The sequence below is a fragment of the Bubalus kerabau genome, chromosome 6 (genome assembly GCF_029407905.1).
Source record: "Bubalus kerabau isolate K-KA32 ecotype Philippines breed swamp buffalo chromosome 6, PCC_UOA_SB_1v2, whole genome shotgun sequence".
Lineage (NCBI taxonomy): Eukaryota > Metazoa > Chordata > Mammalia > Artiodactyla > Bovidae > Bubalus > Bubalus kerabau.
This window is the reverse complement of record NC_073629.1, coordinates 108,812,029-108,830,409: the sequence shown is the minus strand read 5'-3', so window position 1 is coordinate 108,830,409 and position 18,381 is coordinate 108,812,029. Positions and strand designations below refer to the sequence as shown.

The 18,381-nt window shown below is 45.8% G+C and overlaps 1 protein-coding gene across 1 annotated transcript in view; it reads left to right on the top strand.

The window, feature by feature from the left end:
* CDCA8 (cell division cycle associated 8) overlaps positions 1–16,216 on the top strand; it is a 176,662-nt gene extending 160,446 nt beyond the window's left edge. Inside the window, exons 2-12 of the mRNA XM_055586353.1 lie at positions 7–101; positions 279–391; positions 531–659; positions 2,479–2,519; positions 5,349–5,421; positions 7,667–7,749; positions 10,370–10,434; positions 11,299–11,394; positions 12,750–12,876; positions 13,643–13,729; positions 14,918–16,216. Coding sequence (XP_055442328.1) covers positions 295–391; positions 531–659; positions 2,479–2,519; positions 5,349–5,421; positions 7,667–7,749; positions 10,370–10,434; positions 11,299–11,394; positions 12,750–12,876; positions 13,643–13,729; positions 14,918–14,962 — 843 coding nt within the window. The 5' untranslated portion in view covers positions 7–101; positions 279–294 and the 3' untranslated portion in view covers positions 14,963–16,216. The remainder of the gene's footprint in view (positions 1–6; positions 102–278; positions 392–530; positions 660–2,478; positions 2,520–5,348; positions 5,422–7,666; positions 7,750–10,369; positions 10,435–11,298; positions 11,395–12,749; positions 12,877–13,642; positions 13,730–14,917) is intronic.
* The last annotated feature ends 2,165 nt before the right edge of the window (positions 16,217–18,381 follow it).

Below are 18,381 nucleotides of genomic sequence, written 5' to 3'. Positions count from 1 at the left end.
GAATTTGGTGGCGGCGGTCTCACGTCGCGTTAGCCTCGGAGTCGCTCCTTCTCGGCTGAAGCAACCAGGTTTTTCCTCAGCCCGGGTTTCAGAACCTGCAGGTGGGTGCCTCGCGAATCCTTTATGCCCGGGCCCGGAAGGGCAGGGGTCCCCATTCAAACCCCCTGGGGGGGCCTTCACTCTCCCCCGCCTCCACCCTCCCCCGCCCCCTTGCGACCCCCTCTCCTTCATCATCTCCGCCGCTGACGCCTTGTGCCTCCGCCCCTCGCTCCCCGCAGCCTCTATCGAAGCGCCATGGCTCCGTCTAGGAAGGGCGGCAGTCGGGTGGCCAAGACCAACGCGCTGCGGAACCGAAAGCTCGCCTCCTTTCTTAAGGACTTCGACCGTGAAGGTAAGGGGCGGAGCCCGGGTAGTCGCGGTCACGGGGGGCAATCGCGGGGTGCTGGAGGACTGGGACTCGGGCAGCAGGGATTCCGGAAACCTTTTCCCCACGGGGTGACCCGTGCCGTGTCCTCTCTGCCCTCTCGCAGTGCAAATGCGATCCAAGCAAATTCAGTCAGACAGGCAGAACCTCCTCAAAGAGTTGGATAACCTGTACAACATTGAGATCCTGCGACTCCCCAAGGCGCTGCGCGAGATGAACTGGCTCGAATACTTCGGTAAGAGCTCCTGGTCTTTCCCCAGGCCTCGGCCTGGAGCCCTTCTGTGGTTACCATGGCAGCTTTTATCTTCTCAGTGAGGTCTTAGAAGGAAATTGCAGTCCTACTCCTCCCCAATCCCTGTCTCACCTCCCTGCTTTTCTTCTTAGCACTTTCCCTCATCTTTCTCTGCAGGCAGGCAAATGTTTTCTCTAAAGGAAGAGATAATAACTATTTTAGGCTTTGTAGGCCAGAAGGTTCTCTGTCCAAACTACTCAACTTTGCTGTTATAGTTCCAAAACAGCTGTAATAAATGGGCATAGCTGTTTTCCAACAGAAATCTATTTATGGAAACACTGAAATGTGAATTTGACAGATTTCATGTGTCATGAAATACTCTTTTTTTGAGGGGGGGTGGTATTTTATCTAACCATTTAAAAGTGAATGAATGAATAATTTCTTACCAGAGCACAGATGGAAGGATAACTCCAACCAGCTCTTTCTGCAGCTTATGGAAATCACCAGTTTATACACTGGCAAACAAATTGTAAAGTGCGAGGACTCGAAGAGTTTTCCTGGCCAGAGGAAAACCCCACCCTGTTCCCTACCCTACCCCCTGGTTAAACGTCCAAAGAAATGCAAGAGGCTGTCCTTTTGCTGGGTTACCCTTTTACTATTTTCTTATGATTAATTACCCTGCTACCTGGATAGAAATGCACGTTCTGCTCACATAGATGTCATTTAATGATCCTTTTGGACTTTCTCTTTTATTTATTAATCTATTTTTGCATTTCTGTAAATATTCATTGAGCATGTGTTAGTCACAATATTGGGTGCTGAAGATGCATTGGGAAATAAAACAGACATTATCCTTGCCTCCAGGAACTTACAAGTTAGTAGAGAAAACTTGTTCTAAAAATTTGGACATGATTATATATTTGAAATTATAAGTACTACAAAAGAGAATAAAGTAGTGGTCAGTAAGCACATTTATATAGTGCTTTCTATGCCAGACAGGCATTGTGTTTTCCAGTGTTAACTGAAAAACCAAGTGTTTTCCAAATATTAACTGATTTCATCCTCATAACAAACATATTAGTTGTTGGTTTTATTCCTGTTTTGTAGATGACAAGATTAAAGCACAGAGATTGTTTGCTCAAAGTCTCATAAGCCAATTAGTAACATATTTGAATGTAGGCATTCTGGTTCCAAAGTCTGAGTTCTTAACTGTTAGACAGGATGCTACCAGCACTTCCAGCAGGAGGACTCTAACCTAAGTTTTTATTCTACATCTAAATCTTGCGAAGATCTCTTCATTCAGTACACATTTACATCATACATACTGATGACATATTTTTTACCAGAAGCTGTGGATATTATTTTTGTCCTCGAGTTCAGTTCAAGGCAGGGTTGGGCACTTCTACAGCTTTGAGTAGTTGTTGGATATGATGATCGTGAGCAACTAACTCAACACATTGCAGCAATCTGCTGTGAGAGAAAAATAAGCAGAGTTTTGGGTTTGAGCTGGGTTTTGAAAGATGAATTCCAAATTTGTAGAGTGCAGGGGATTATTTCAGGCAGGAGAAATAACTATCAGAACACTCAGTCATGAGAGACAGTGGCACATTTGGGAAATAACAGTCACTTTGGTGTAGTGGAACTTGTAGTAAGTCATGAAGGGAACAGTCAAGCTTGGGGAAAGATTAGACTAGGTTGTAGAGGCTCCTGAATGTTGGACCAAGGACTTAATCTGGTCCAGTGTAAGATAAGTGGTCATATTAGGGAAGATAGTTTGTTAATTAATAAAATCTAGTAACCAAGCAAATTGTTCTTTTCAAAGCCCTTGGAGGAAGCAAACGGGCCCTGGAAGAAGCAGCAACAGTAAGTGACTTCTATTTTTGAACTCTTGGTTAGTTTTAAGTTTAGTCCATCCACAAAATTCAATGGTGGGTGCTGACTGTGGAACAAGTTCCAGAGGGGACATTACTGATGTCAACTAAAAGATTATAGTTGTTGAATGCTGAGTACATGAAGGCCAAGTAGTTCCAAGGTTTATAGAGAAATAGTCCTATTTTGGGCAGGTTCCTTGCAGCTCTTTGCCCTGACCTTTGCAGGTGAAGTAGAAAGCCAAGTTCCTTTAAACCCCTGGCCTGCTAGGGGACAAAGAGACTGTTGCCTTTTCACATCATACTCTAGAAGCTGTGCTCTTGCTTGGGACTCTCAGGATTCCCCACTCCCTCTCACCTTCTTCCCCCTGCCATGATTGCTAGGACTGAAGGCAGTATGATGGGGAGGCAGAATAGAGTTTAGATCAGTACTGTCTGTTACAATAGCCACCAGCCATGTGTAACTTTAATTAAAATTAATAAAATATTCAGTTCCTCAGACACATGAGCTATGAATCATTTGTTCAGTAGCCACTATGACTACTGAATCATCCTCCATTTCAGACACTGCTCATCTCTCTAGCACAGCATAGCTTCTTGCTAAGCCCTGACAGCCTCAGAATCCTTGTCTGAGTACTCCATGTAGTCTCTACCAATCCAGAGATGAAACTGTCATTCCTTGTCTGTAATGGCTATTCTGATACTTAATGTGCCCTACAAGAAAAGGCTTGTGAAGCATGCCTGCTTTTGGCTATTCCCATACATATAGATAGTTACCCCTGGGAATAAACTTAATTAGAATGGTAAGTGGTAGCCTTTTTGAAGGGTACAGGAGCATAGCAGAAAAACATTTGGCCCTCTCAGTTCAGTTCAGTTCAGTCGCTCAGTCGTGTCTGACTCTGCGACCCCATGAATCGCAGCACGCCAGGCCTCACTGTCCATCACCAACTCCCGGAGTTCACCCAGACTCACGTCCATCGAGTCAGTGATGCCATCCAGCCATCTCATCCTCTGTCATTCCCTTCTCCTCCTGCCCCCAATCCCTCCCAGCATCAGAGTCTTTTCCAATGTGTCAACTCTTCGCATGAGGTGGCCAAAGTACTGGAGTTTCAGCTTTAGCATCATTCCTTCCAAAGAACTCCCAGGGCTGATCTCCTTCAGAATGGACTGGTTGGATCTCCTTGCAGTCCAAGGGACTCTCAAGAGTCTTCTCCAACACCACAGTTCAAAAGCATCAATTCTTTGGCACTCAGCCTTCTTCACAGTCCAACTCTCACATCCATACATGACACGGGAAAAACCATAGCCTTGACTAGACGAACCTTTGTTGGAAAAGTAATGTCTCTGCTTTTGAATATGCTATCTAGGTTGGTCATAACTTTAGACTTAAAAAAATTCTTTTAAGGTAACTGTGATAGGTGCATTAATTAACTTGATTGTGATAATCATTTCACAATGTGTATGTGTAACACTTTTTTTATATATGTAGGCATTTTTTAAATTTATTTTTTAATTGAAGGATAATTGCTTTCAGAATTTTGTTGTTTTCTGTCAAATCTTAACATGAATCAGCCATACTGCTGCTGCTGCTACTGCTGCTAAGTCGCTTCAGTCGTGTCCGACTCTGTGCGACCCCATAGACAGCAGCCCACCAGGCTCCCCTGTCCCTGGGATTCTCCAGGCAAGAACACTGGAGTGGGTTGCCATTTCCTTCTCCAATGCATGAAAGTGAAAAGTGAAAGTGAAGTCGCTCAGTCGTGTCTGACCCTCAGTGACCCCATGGACTGCAGCCCACCAGGCTCCTCCGTCCATGGGATTTTCCAGGCAAGAGTACTGGAGTGGGGTGCCATTGCAGCCATAGGTATACATATATCCCCTTCCTCTTGAACCTCCCTCCCATTCTCCTCCCCATCCCACACCTTTAGTTTGGTACAGAGCCCCTGTTTGAGTTCCCTGAGACATACAACTAATTCCCATTTGCTATCTGTTTTACATATGGTAATTTAAGTTCCCATGTTACTCTCTCCATACATCTCACCTTCGTAACACTTTAAATGTGTTAGAATGATATTTGTCAATTATACCTCAATAAAGCTGGGGGTGGAATGAGAAGACTGACATAGCATCAAATGTTGTAGAGAATATGGGTCATTTGAAACTTGGACTGTTTGCTCCTGGCATGTAAACAAGTACAATCACTTTGGAAAACAATTTTGCATAATATTAAGGCTGAACACCTGTGTACCCTGAAACTCTCTGATGCCCTATCCCTAAGTATACAGCCAAGAGTAAACCTGGACATGCGTGCATCAGACACAGCTATAAGACAGTTCAAAGCAGTAGTGTTTGTAATAGCAAAATACTATTGACAGGAGACTGGACCAATCCATTGTGACAGGTATTACATAGCAGTGAAAACAAATTAATTTCAATCACAAATAGTGGTCAAAAGCAGAACCAAGCAAAATATTGTTTAAGCACATAGACATTTGTGGAGAAATATACATATACCCACACTTTCTTTCAGGCAGATGGAATGATAGTGGTTATCTCTAAGGAATGACAGAATCAGGACACTAGTCACCTTCTGAGGAGAGGCAAAGAAATAGTACAGGGAAAAGTACATAGCCAGAAGCAAGTAATTGGCAATGTTTTGAGTCTTTGGTTGTATGGTGAATTTATGGGAGTTCAGTATTTTGTGTTATAAGTAACATAATCTTTATGTATCAAAGAATATGGTTTTTTAAGTTGTTTTTAATCTTAAAATATTGTTCCTCACATTTGATGGGATATACCTGGTGTTTTCTGACTGTGTTTGGCACAGGCTGACTTGGATATCACAGAAATAAACAAATTAACAGCAGAAGCTACTCGGACACCCCTGAAACTTGCCAAAAGTGAGTACTTTTCAAAACCCCTTGTTGGAATGAGAGAGCAAAGGCCCAGTGTAGTTGGCTGGTTGCTCAGGGAGGCCTCCTTGGGGGAGTCTCTTCCCTCTAATGCCTGGTCCTCAGTCTCGAAAATCCAAAAATTTGATTTTGTCCTCTGCATTCAGTTAATTATATGAAGGACTGATAACTAACTGAACTCTTCAGACCAATTTGTGAGCTAAAATGAAAGAAGAAAAACAAAAGCTGTGCTGGAAACCAAACTTTGTTGCCTGCTTCCTTCCCTGAGAGAGAGGCGAGCGAGGTTTGGAGAGGTGTGACAAGACGCGGCAGTGCTAGCCAAGACTCCTGATGTGAGCAGAAGGGTTGAAAGAGAACTGTGAAGGGACCAACTTTCTCAGCATGTCATTCCATGCTTCTCAGTTCACTGACCCATCCATGAAAAATGCTCTCCCATACATGCCCCACACTCAGGGAAACACTGTCTTAGAGGGAAAGTTTGGGGACACTGATTGTAATTAGTGAGCATAGATTCAGGCCAGGATGGGCTCTCCAAGGGACATGCTGTCACTGACCTTAAGCTCTGGGTTTAAGGCTGCCCATCAGGCGGCACCTTCTCTACTGGGCCAGGCCTAAAATACCACTCAATGTTTATTCCAGCTTGCCTTTTTTTTTTTTTTTAAGATAAATATATTTGTATTCTTATTTGTGTCAGAAAAAAAAGCTTAAAATTCATTGAATCTGAACTCTTTCCCCCGGTTAAATTTCTCTATGGAATCCCTACTTAGGATTTTCTAGCCTGTGGTTGAATGTATTTAGCAATGAGACACTCCCTTTCAATGATAGACAGCTGGAATGGTTAGAACATTTTTTCTGATTTTGAACCAAAGTTTCCTTGTGGTATCTACGTATTGATACTGCTTCTGTTCTTTGAGGTCCCGCAGAGCTGTCTTCCATATGACAACCCCTTAAATATTAAAAACTGGTATTGCTTCCTCTTGAATCATCCATCTTAAACATGCCTCATATTCCTTTCCCTTCTAAAATGACAATTGTAATAACTTATTATTTATAAATAGTATTTTATTATAATAAATAGTAATAACATTCAAAAAACTAAGATCATGGCTTCCAGTCCCATTACTTCATGGTAATTAGAAGGGGAAAAAGTAGAAACAGTGACAGATTTTCTTGGTCTCCAGAGTCACTGTGGATGCTAACTGCAGCTTGCTCCTTGGAAGGAAAGCTATGACTAATCTAGACAGTATGTTAAAAAGTAAAGATATCACTTTGCCAACAAAGGTCCATATAGTCAAAGCTATGGTTTTTCCAGTAGTCATGTACAGATGTGAGAGCTGGATCATAAAGAAAGCTGAATGCGGAAGAATTGATGCTTTAGAATTGTGTTGTTAGAGAGGACTCTAGAATTCTGTGGACAGCAAGGAGATCAAACCAGTCAATCCTAAAGGAAATCAACCCTGAATATCTACTGGAAGGCCTGAGCTGAAGCTGAAGTTCCAATATTTTGGCCACCTGATGCGAAGAGCTAACTCATTAGAAAAGACCCTGATGCTGAGAAAGATTGAAGAAGAGGGCTTCAGAGGATGAGATGGTTAGATAGCAACACTGACTCAATGGACGTGAATTTGAGCAATCTTGAAAGATAGTGAAGGACCGGGAAGCCTGGCATACAGCAGTCCATGGGGTTGAAAAGAGTTGGACACAACTTAGTGACTGAACAACATTAATACTTATAATGTGTTCAGTATCATTCAAGGGACTTTACATTCATTCATCCCACAAATATTTAATAAGCACTTGTAGGCACAATTCTAGACTTTGGGATGAATAACAAAGACGCCGTTTTCGTGGAGCACACATTCCATGTCTCGTCATATCCCCATGAAGTGTCTCCTCCGTTTTATAGAAGAAGAAATTGAGGGTCGCGGTGAAAACCATGGGGCATAGTCAGAGGCAGGATCAGGCCTCAGGCTCAAGGCTGTCTGGCTCTGGGGTCTGCATTCTTAATCAGAATGCTGGGCTGCCCATACAAAGCACGATAGAGGGTTTTTTAACCACTCTGAGACCTTTTGTGTGTGTGTGGCTAAATCCTTTTTTTTTTTTTAATCATCTTTCTATTGGATCTGTTTCTTGATTACAACCTAAGATTGCTCAAGTTTTATTTCCTATAAGAAATGTGAATGCATAAAAGTTTATTCCCATGAGAAATATCACTCTGTTAAAACTCTTATAGCACGGAAGGTAATGCAAGTGGATGAGATGATAATGGAAGAAGAAGAGGAAGAAAATAACAATAAGAATCCTCAAACTGCAAGAGTAAGTAGCACTCAGATTTGGGGCGGGAGCCTCTCAGCAGGCAAGGGAATACTTAAAATATAGTATACCTCCTTTATCACTACCTTACCCCACTGCCCCTGGAAGTTTTACCATTCCTCTTAGGACACAGCTTTTAAAATGAGTGAAATTTCACTAGCTGGAGAAGAAAAGGAAGGGAATTCCAGGAAGAGGTATGAAAGTGCCCTTTGAGGAACAGGAAGCGGTTTGGTGTGGTGGCAAGGACATAAGCTGTGAGGGTAATCTGGGGAAAGCAGCGGTCTTGTGAGCCAAGCTTAGAGGTTGTGATTTCATGAGGTAGGTCATGGTAAGTGACATGATGGATAGGTATTTCAGAACAGCATTCAGGATAAACAAGAGAGAGAAAATTAGAGACAAGGGAACCAGTTGGGAAGCTTTATTATTTTGTTTAATTGAAGTATAGTTGATTTACAGTGTTGTGTAAATCTCTGCTGTAGAGCAGAGTGACTCAGTTATATACTATAGGCATTCTTTTTCAAATATTCTTTTCCATTATGCTTTGTCACAGGGTATTGAATATAGTTCCCTGTGCTATATGTATGACCTTGTTTATCCATCTTACATATAATAGTTTACGTACGCTAATCCCAAACTCCCAGTCCTCCTCTCCTCCACCCGCCACCCCCTGGCAACCACAGTTCAGTTCTCTGTGTCTGTGAGTCTGTTTCTGTTTTGCAGATATGTTCATTTGTGCCATATTTTAGATACCACATGTGATATATGGCATCCACATGTGATATATATGTGGTCTTTCTCTGACTTATTCACTTAATATGATGATCTCTCATCGCATCCATGTTGCCACAAAAGGCATTGTTTTGTTCTTTTTTGTGGCCAAGTAGTATTCCATTGTGTATATACCACATCTTCATCCATTCATCTGTCGATGGACGCTTAGGTTGCTTCCACGTATTGGCTATTGTGAATAGTGCTGCCATGAACACAGGGGTGCATGCATCTGTTTGAATTATAGTTTTGTCCAGGTATGTGCCCAGGAGTGGGATTGCTGGATCAGAATGTCATTGTGCTTTTAGTTTTCTAAGGAACGTCATGCTGTTTTCCATAATGGCTGCACCAATTTACATTCCCACCAGCAGTGTAGAAGGGTTCCCTTTTCTCCACACTCTCCAGCATTTATCATCTGTAGACTTTTTAGCGGTGGTCATTCTGACTAGTGTGAGGAGGTACCTCGTAGTTTTGGTTTGCATTTCTCTAATAATTAGTGATGCTGAGCATCTTTTCATGTGCCTACTGGCCATCTTTGGAGAAATGTCTGTTAAGGTCTTAAGGTCTTCTGCCCATTTTTTGATTGGGTTGTTTGGTTTTTTGTGGTTGAGTTGTATGAGCTGTTTGTATATTTTGGAGATAAAGCCCTTGTCTGTGACATCATTTACAAATATTTTCTTCCGTTCTGTAGGTTTGTGTTTTTTTTTTTTTAATGTTTCCTTTGCTGTGCAAAATTTGTAAGTCCCAAAATTCAGTCCCATTTGTTTATTTTTATTTCTATTGTCTTGGGAGACTGACCTAAGAAAACATTGGTACAATTTATGTCAGAGAATGTTTTGCCTATACTCGCTTCTAAGAGTTTTAAGGTGTCATGTCATGTTTGTCTTTAAGCCGTTTTGCATTTATTTTTTTGCACAGTATGAGGGTGTGTTCTAGCTTTATTGATTTCTATGCAAGGGCTGCTGTAATTCTTGAACTGAGGCCCTGACCCTGTGAAAAGAGAAGGGATGAGGTTTACAAAGCAGAGTGGGCAAGATTGGTGGAGGGAAGGAGCGACCTGAGACGACCAGGTGGTTTCTGGCTTAGGGAACCGCCCCCTGGTGGGGGCGTGGGAGGAGGAGGGGTGCTGGGCCAGGGCAAAGGGCAGCAGTTAGTCTGTCAGTTGTTGGACCTGCTGAGTGTGGAACACTTCTCCAGCATGTCTAGCCCTGACAGAAGTCTCAGCCTGGAGCTCAGGCAGAAGTAAGAGACTGAGAGACACCAACTGCCAGATCTTTAGGTGGTTGTCCCAGCAGGGGGGTCAGTGAGGTTGTACGGGGAGAATGTGGAGGGGAGGCTGAGGGTGGGCCCTGGAGGGAAGGTAGAAAGAGGAGCTCGTGAGGCAGCCTGCAGAGCAGAAGGCCAGCCAGGAAGCAAGGGTGGTGGGTCGATCTTCGGAACAAGGGAGGAGGATCATCAGAAGGTAAAAAGTGATTCTTGTCAGGTACCTCCAGGGACTCGGCAAGCGTGAGGGCTGCCGAGGGTTCCTTGTGCTGGGCACCTGGGTGCCCTAGTGACTGTCGCAGCAGTGCCGTATGAGGGGTGGGAGCAGGATAGGGCAGCCAACCAAGCCGCACTCAGTTCAAAAGGCGCTTACCTTTAGTGTTGGTCAAAGTCCTCTAATTGGAAGACTCAGGCAGTATAATTCTTAGTTGACCAATTCTGCTCTGAATTATTTAAGTCACTGTGAGTTCTGTAAGGTATACCTTCTGATGTTCAGATATTCAGTTCTTTTCCAGAGCTGGTATCCTTCTCCCTAACCTTTCCCCTTTGTGGGGCTTTTTGTAACCTCAGTTTCATTTGTTTGTGACTTCAGGCTAAAAGGTGTCCTCCATCCAAGAAGAGAACCCAGTCCATACAAGGGAAAGGCAAAAATAAAAGGTAACAGGTTTTCCAAATTCAGATGTGCTTTTGGTTTTATTGGAGAGCCACATTCATCATGGCAGGAATGCGCGGTAAAGGGGCTTTGTGACTTGTTTTCAAGTACAGCTTCACATCATTGAACCCACCAGTATCTGAGCTTGGGGGGCCTCTAGAAACTGTCCGACCCAACACCTTCTCTGGTTCTTCTGCCCATGTTCTCTGTCTCCCCACCACCACCCTTTTTTAAAAAAATGCAAACAGGGAGATTAATAAGACACAGAAACATACAGTAAGCACTGCATATTTTGTTCAGTTGCTAGACAGTCGGTGTGCAGAGCTACCCACATGGTTAGTCACAAAGTGGCTACCTGTGGTTAGTTTCTTGAAAAATTCCTCCTGGTCCTGCTAAGCAATGACTCACCATGGACTTGAATTTCTTATGCTGGGAGGGTGGGGGAGGGGGCTGCCTCTTAACGAGCTCAGGAAAGGAGTCACTGGAGCGGGTCTGTGAAGAGTGAGCTCCTCTCTCTTCTCCCTGCACAGTGGGAGCTGTCTGGCAAGAGGACAGGAGCTCCAACTAGGGGGCCTACAGGGTGCAGAGGGGCTGTCTCCTTCCTCTCGTTCCCTTAGCTTGATTGAGAAGTCAGATTCTGGAGGCAGACTGCCTGGGTTCAGGGTTCTGGCTCTGCCCTAATATCCCCAAGTTTCTGCATCTGGAAATGAGGATAATGGTGCGTCTCACAGGGTGGTGAAGAGGCTACACGAGCTAATGTGTGGAAGGCGCCCAGGACAGGCTCTGACATGCTCAGTGTTACCTGCCTCTCCGGCTGCAGTCATTGGACCTGAGAGTTGGTGCACCTAATGGCCATGTCTCTCCTGTAGGTCAAGCCATTACGCCACCGTTACCCCAGCTGTGGGCCGACTGGAGTTGTCTCTGGTGAAACCAACTCCGGGCCTGACACCCAGGTTTGACTCCAGGTGAGTACTGGCAGCAGCGCTTGGATTTTGGTGGGAGCCCAATACTTGACATTTGTCAGAAAAGGAGGGTATTTAAAAAATACTGGAAAGCCTCACTCAGGAGTATTTCCTAATGTTTGCCTCTTCCCTGAGAGCAGGTTCGCCTGTTTTCAGTGGCAAAATGATTGTTTATCTGATGAGAGGGAGGAGACCAGTCTGTCCCTGATGACTTGGAGGCCTCTAGTGATTATTTTGGTCTTTTCTTTTTTTTTTTTTTTTTAAGTTATTTATTTTTGATTGCGCTGGGTCTTCGTTGCTGCACAGGCTTTTCTCTAGTTGCAGAAAGTGGGGGCTACTCTCTAGTCGTGGTTGTCAGGCTTCTCTTTTTGCAGAGCATAGGTTCAAGGCTCCCGGGCTTCAGCAGTTGTGGCTCAGATTTAGTTGCTCCAAGGCACGTGGTATCTTCCCGAACCAGGGATTGAACCTGAGTCCCCTGCATTGGCAGGCAGATTCTTAACCGCTGGGCCACCAGGGAAGTCCCTATTTTGGTCTTTTCTGATTCTGATTAAGTTTAAGTTGGTAGGTGCTCTTCCCATACCCTTGATAGGAGTGAAAATTAACACCACCTTTTGGGAGACCAATATAAATAAGGATGTTCTTACAGCATAAATTAATCCCTTCTACAGTGCTGGTCAACTAGATAGGAGATGCTGTGTAGCCATTAAAAAATAAATGGCTCTGCATGTGCTGATGGGAAGAGCTTCATGGTCAGGAGCCTCTCCAAACAGGTGGCAGAGCAGTATGTCCTAGGTGATCCCATTTGATAGTTTCTGGAGGGACACATAAGGAACTGAGCGTGCTTATCTCTGGAGTGGGAGAGTGAGGAAGACCTACCTTCTACTTCTAATTCTCCTCAACTTTTTTTTTTTTTGCATGAGTATATAGCAAAGGACATTTAGGGAAAAAGAGATGGAAGCACTTTAAAGATCTCAAGAAAGTCATCCTCCTTTGACCCTGGAAAATTTCTCCTGATGGAAGCACATAGCCACTCTTGGAAATATATTAGCCACTGTTTATTTCTGGCTTCGTGGATGGATGGATGGGTGGGTGACTGCTCTCCACATGGAGCTTTGGACCTAAAATTTACATGGATAAGAATTTACTTTTGCTAGATGTATGTTTGATAATTACAGCCTCCTTTCTCCAGCTGTGTTGAGTCATTACTGCTTTTTAACCCTAAATTTAGAACGCGCCTTCTTAGAAATGTGTGATTTGAAAACTGCAGCTTGAGGCTGGATGGGGTTTGGAAGGGCTCGTAGCGCCTGGTGTCATTCAATCTGCCAAGCCATCTTTACAGAGATTTTCCCACTTTATAGGATCTTCAAGACCCCGGGCCTGCGTACTCCAGCGGCCAGAGAGCGGATTTACAACGTCTCTCTGAATGGCAGCCCTCTTGCTGACAGCAAAGAGATATTCCTGACTGTGCCGGTGGGAGGCGGAGAGGTAAGTGTTCCGGGGAGGGGTGGGTCAGGCCACAGTGTGCTGCTTACTCACCCTTTCTTTCTCTTGTCCATAACCCACTTCTCTCCCAGAACCCAAAGTCCTTTGGTTGCCTGGCTCGTCATCTCCACACTTCTGTAGGACTCAGAACCATTCCCTCTCCCAGGGTAGAGCTCCAGACTGGGAAGATTCTTGCCCAGCTCTGGGTTCCATTTGTTCATCAGCTAACATAGGCCCACGTATCTTGTATTAATAGCAGGTTCAAGATGTGGAAGACATTCCTGCCCTTGAGTAGCAGTTGGTAGTCAAGCTAGGCTCCCAATGAACAATAACATAGCATGTGATGTGTGCAGTAAGGGAGATTTTAGAGGGCGTGCAAAGGAGGGCACTGTCAGGGTGCGTGCTTAGTCTAGAAAGGGGAGCGCGAGGGTCTTCCACTTGGTGTAACTTTGAGGAGTCTGAAGCAGGCAGAGCAGAGCAAGTTGCTGACCTCCACTCAGGGACGGAGTTGGTGGTTTATCTCACATGAGGTCTGCAGGGCATTTCTGAGCTAACGTGCACCCCTTGTCTTCAGCTGATCCAGCCACTGACCCAGTGATAAACGCCAACATCACTGTCTCCCTGGGACTAACACCCCTCCTGCCTGCCTTGCCACCCTCCACCCCCACAAGTGCAGGACATCAAGGGGACCCCCCAGGGCACCCTGGGCTGCCGGCAGACGTTCCTAATCTGAGGGACCAGCCACTTTAACCCTCTCCCCTCCCCACAGAGCATGCGGTTATTGGCCAGTGACTTGCAGAGGATCGATATCGCACAACTGGATCCAGAGGCCCTGGGAAACATTAAGAAGCTCTCCGTAAGTCTCACGCTCCTCTCCACGCACAGGGTGGAGCCCTCTGGGTTTAGCACTTCTTAGGATTGCCTTTTGGGTCTGAGCTGATGCTTTACACTTACAACTGTTTTCCCCAAGGAATTTTGATGCTAGGTTCTCCTGCTTACCTAGCAGCAATTCTGTCCCTAAACTGATGTTGAGTTTTGATCCAACCCAGAGTGCCTACCACAGAAGTTCTACAAGAAAATCAAAATTCTGCTTCATTCGGGCAGTTGGTTTCTGTATGTTATGGCACAGCAGTTGACCTCAGGAACAGGGTGAGGAGCCTGTTCCAAGGACTCCCACAGAATCGGAGCGTGCTGGCCAGCCAGGCCCTCTGGGCGGTGGGACCAGTGCCGGGGGCTGACGGGGCTCTGCTCTGCTGCGTTAGCTCCTTCATCTCCTCTGTCTTTGGGGCCCAAGCACTCATTTCTCCTGCACCTGTCCTTCCCCCCTAAGCAGAATATCACCTTCTCCATGAGGCTGTTGGTTCTCCTCCCCCTGCCTTGGGTCTGCATGCGGTTCTGGGTAGTCGCACTCCTTACTCCATTGCCCAGCATGGGCTGTCCAGTGTTAGTCCTCAGTTAAATTCTCAAGGGGAAGAATCTGCAATTCCGTTCTCAGCTTTGGTCAGACGGGCCACCCTGGTCCTGTCAGCTGGATTAGTGTGGTGGACGGGAACATGTAGCACAAACGTGGCTGCTGTTGGCCCCCCTTCTGGGTGGGGGGTGGGATAGGGTCTGTGAAGGGCATGTCCAGGAAGCGGATGAGGGCGGAGCTGCTTTCTCAAACGTGTCATTCGGCACATGGGCCGGTGCTGAGACTGGGCATGTACCAGCCACCCGAACCTGGTGACATCTTTCATCAAGCCGGACCTCCAGCATTGCTGTTCCCAAACGATCCCTTCACTGTCTCATCTGAGACGGCATTCTGCTGCTTCGTTCAGATGAGAAACAGAGATGCAGAAAGTTTAGTTCAGTGTGCACTGGTCTAGCGGTGAACGTAGCTGCCTTCCAGAAAGGTTAGTTTGTTCATGTACCAATAGAGGATGGAAAGCTGAGATTCAGTCAGACCGGCCCAGCCCTAGAGTCAGTGCTCCCTGAGTAGACTAAGGGACGGGTGGGCATGTTTGCCCAGCACCACCCACTGAACGACCTCTCCTTCTCCTTTCAGAACCGTCTTGCTCAAATCTGCGGCACCATACGAACTCAAAAATGAAGCTGCTATTCCAAGACGGGACAAGAGGGGCCTTCAGTGGGCACTTCTGGGACCCTGAAGAAACCTCTTCCTTTTGGCTTACTGTTTGTTTGAGTGTGAAGTTCCAGAGCAGGGGGTGGTGTTCCTCTTGGAGAACTCAGGAAGCTTTACTTTGGGCACCTCCCAAGCCAGGTGACAAAGACACTGCCTCTGCGTCCATACAGTCCAAACTTCTGCCCTTCTCTGAACTGAATTCTCCTTCCTGCTCTTAGAGCAGCCGCCTCTGCCTCCTGCAGCTCCGTGTCCTCTTTGCCCTGCCCCAACTCAGAGGAACCTCGTGTTCTCAGGAGGACTGCCAATCACTCTCACCAGAGAGCCCTGTGCAGCTGGGCTCCCAGGCTGGGAGCTGTAAGCTCCAAGAAGGGAGCTCCACAAGAGGGTGGCTCCGAAGCTGGAAGGGACTGTGCGGATGGGGCCAGGACCAGCCACAGCTGTGACCCCAGCAGGACACATCTTCCCCCCGTACCCATCCCCTCCCTCCTGCGGTGGCTGCTGCCGGGGCTCTGCAGTCTTATGCCTGCCATGCCCAGTAGTTTTGTCTCAAGCTGATTTGTGGACCAGTATTGTGTATTATCCCTGTTTACCAAAGACCAAAACTTGGTTTGAGGGCAGTTTCCATGTCTTGCTCCTCTACCTCTCCGGTTAGTTCAGTTAGTGGGAATCTGGATAAGGGAATTGTAGGGTTTAGATTGGTGTGGGGTTTTTTACATGACTGGCTGCAATTGAACTCAAAGCTCTCTAGTCTCTGCCAGTTCTGTAGACTTTGCCAAGCGCTTCTCTCTTAGAGACAAGGGGTTCACGGGGGAGTGAGTGTAGCTGGTCTCGGGGCCTCATTCCGTGCGTTTGGCCTCTGCCCCCTGGTGTGGGCTGTCCAGTGGGCACGGAGACCCCTGTGCCCCAACCAGCCCTTCTGCCCCGAAGAATCATGGGATATGGTCCAAGAACGTGGGAGCCGAGAGTTCCTGCCCCCAGCTCGGGAGCACAGTGTTGTGTATGTGGTTCTTTGTCGTACTTTGTACTATTTTGCTACACAACCATCCTAGTAATCCAGTCCTGTCCAAGATATGTTCTTTTCAAGTTGTTTTTTCTCCCTTTCCTGAGACTTTTGTACATATTGTTTTTCTGAGTCGTGGTATCTGTAAGCTGATTTATTCTGATCAGAGCTACGGCAAGATCCCGGTTTTCAATAAAGTGTGGATTTGGATTTGTTTTTAACTGATACTCCACCTGCCTATCATCTCCAAAATGCGCTACCTGGACTAAAGACAGTTTGGGGACTGAAACTATTAGAGCAGAGGGTCCACAAACAGCTACTTCCCACAGACGTGAAAGACTTTACTTCAGGCAGAATCTCTCTGATACCTGAAGAGGGGGCCCTCTCCCCAAGCAGGGCATGGTAATCTAGCCCAAGAAGTTTTCTCCCAACGCCTTCTTTCCACGAGCTAGAAATTTACATCTTGGGGGTACAACAACCAGGGTATCTATAGTTTACCTATGTAGCAAGTCTCGTCAGCCAGGGACAAAGCAGGGCCCCAAGTGATTCAGTGATGGGGCATCTCACTTCCCAAGCTTCAGGCTCTGGCAGATCTGCTTTCCTGGTATTTTCACTGACATGATCAAGGTGGGGCTCACAGTGGAAGAGCAGACAGACTAGGGTCACAGTTTAGGAGGTCCGTGGTGTTGACAGTTTCCGGGGAAGGCCCTTCAGTCAGTGACAGGATTCAGAGTAAAGATTACTCATTTCAAGAGATCAAGTCACCAAAGCTGAGGCTTCTACCCCTTCCTGCATCATCTGGTGCAGGGTTAAGTACAGCCTGACATCAAGGAAACCCTGAGGATCCAACAGCCTTTACTCACGGCCACCTCACCATAGTTCACTCCATTGGCACCACTGCCTAGACCCAGTTGCAGGGAATGTGTAGTATGTAACAGGTGCCGAGTAAATACCAGTCATAGACAAAGATGGACCAGTCCATCCCATGTGAGGGCTGGAGACGAGAACGAGCTTCCCTTCCCAGGATTTAAAGCAAGGGCTGAACTGTCACCGGGCTGGGATGCTGCAAAGAAAAGTCAGCCTTACTGCCAGACCCCAGATCAAAGAGTTCCAGCAAACATACTTTCACAGTTTAGATTTTTTTTTTTTCCAAATTAATTGCTAACAATTTAAAAATTGTGAGATTTCACAAAAATGTTCACAGTTTTCAGTCACTCAGTCGTGTCTGACTCTTTGCGACCCCATGAATCGCAGCACGCCAGGCCTCCCTGTCCATCACCAACTCCCGGAGTTCACCCAGACTCACGTCCATCGAGTCAGTGATGCCATCCAGCCATCTCATCCTCTGTCGTCCCCTTCTCCTCCTGCCCCCAATCCCTCCCAGCATCAGAGTCTTTTCCAATGAGTCAACTCTTCACATGAGGTGGCCAAAGTACTGGAGTTTCAGCTTGAGCATCATTCCTTCCAAAGAAACCCCAGAGCTGATCTTCAGAATGGACTGGTTGGATCTCCTTGCAGTCCAAGGGACTCTCAAGAGGCTTCTCCAACACCACAGTTCAAAAGCATCAATTCTTTGGTGTTCAGCCTTCTTCACAGTCCAACTCTCACATCCATACATGACCACTGGAAAAACCATAGCCTTGACTAGATGAAACTTTGTTGGCAAAGTAATGTCTCTGCTTTTGGATATGCTATCTAGGTTGGTCATAACTTTCCTTCCAAGGAGTAAGCGTCTTTTAATTTCATGGCTGCAGTCACCATCTGCAGTGATTTTGGAGCCCAAAAAAATAAAGTCTGACACTGTTTCCACTGTTTCCCCATCTATTTCCCATGAAGTGATGGGACCAGATGCCATGATCTTTGTTTTCTGAATGTTGAGCTTTAAACCAACTTTTTCACTCTCCACTTTCACTTTCATCAAAAGGCTTTTGAGTTCCTCTTCACTTTCTGCCATAAGGGTGGTGTCATCTGCATATCTGAGGTTATTGATATTTCTCCTGGCAATCTTGATTCCAGCTTGTGTTTCTTCAAGCCCAGCATTTCTCATGATGTACTCTGCATATAAGTTAAATAAGCAGGGTGACAGTATACAGCCTTGACATACTCCTTTTCCTATTTGGAACCAGTCTGTTGTTCCATGTCCAGTTCTAACTGTTGCTTCCTTACCTGCATACAGATTTCTCAAGAGGCAGGTCAGGTGGTCTGGTATTCCCAACTCTTTCAGAATTTTCCACAGTTTATTGTGATCCACACAGTCAAAGGCTTTGGCATAGTCAATAAAGCAGAAATAGTGTTTTTCTGGAACTCTCTTGCTTTTTCCATGATCCAGCAGATGTTGGCAATTTGATCTCTGGTTCCTCTGCCTTTTCTAAAACCAGCTTGAACA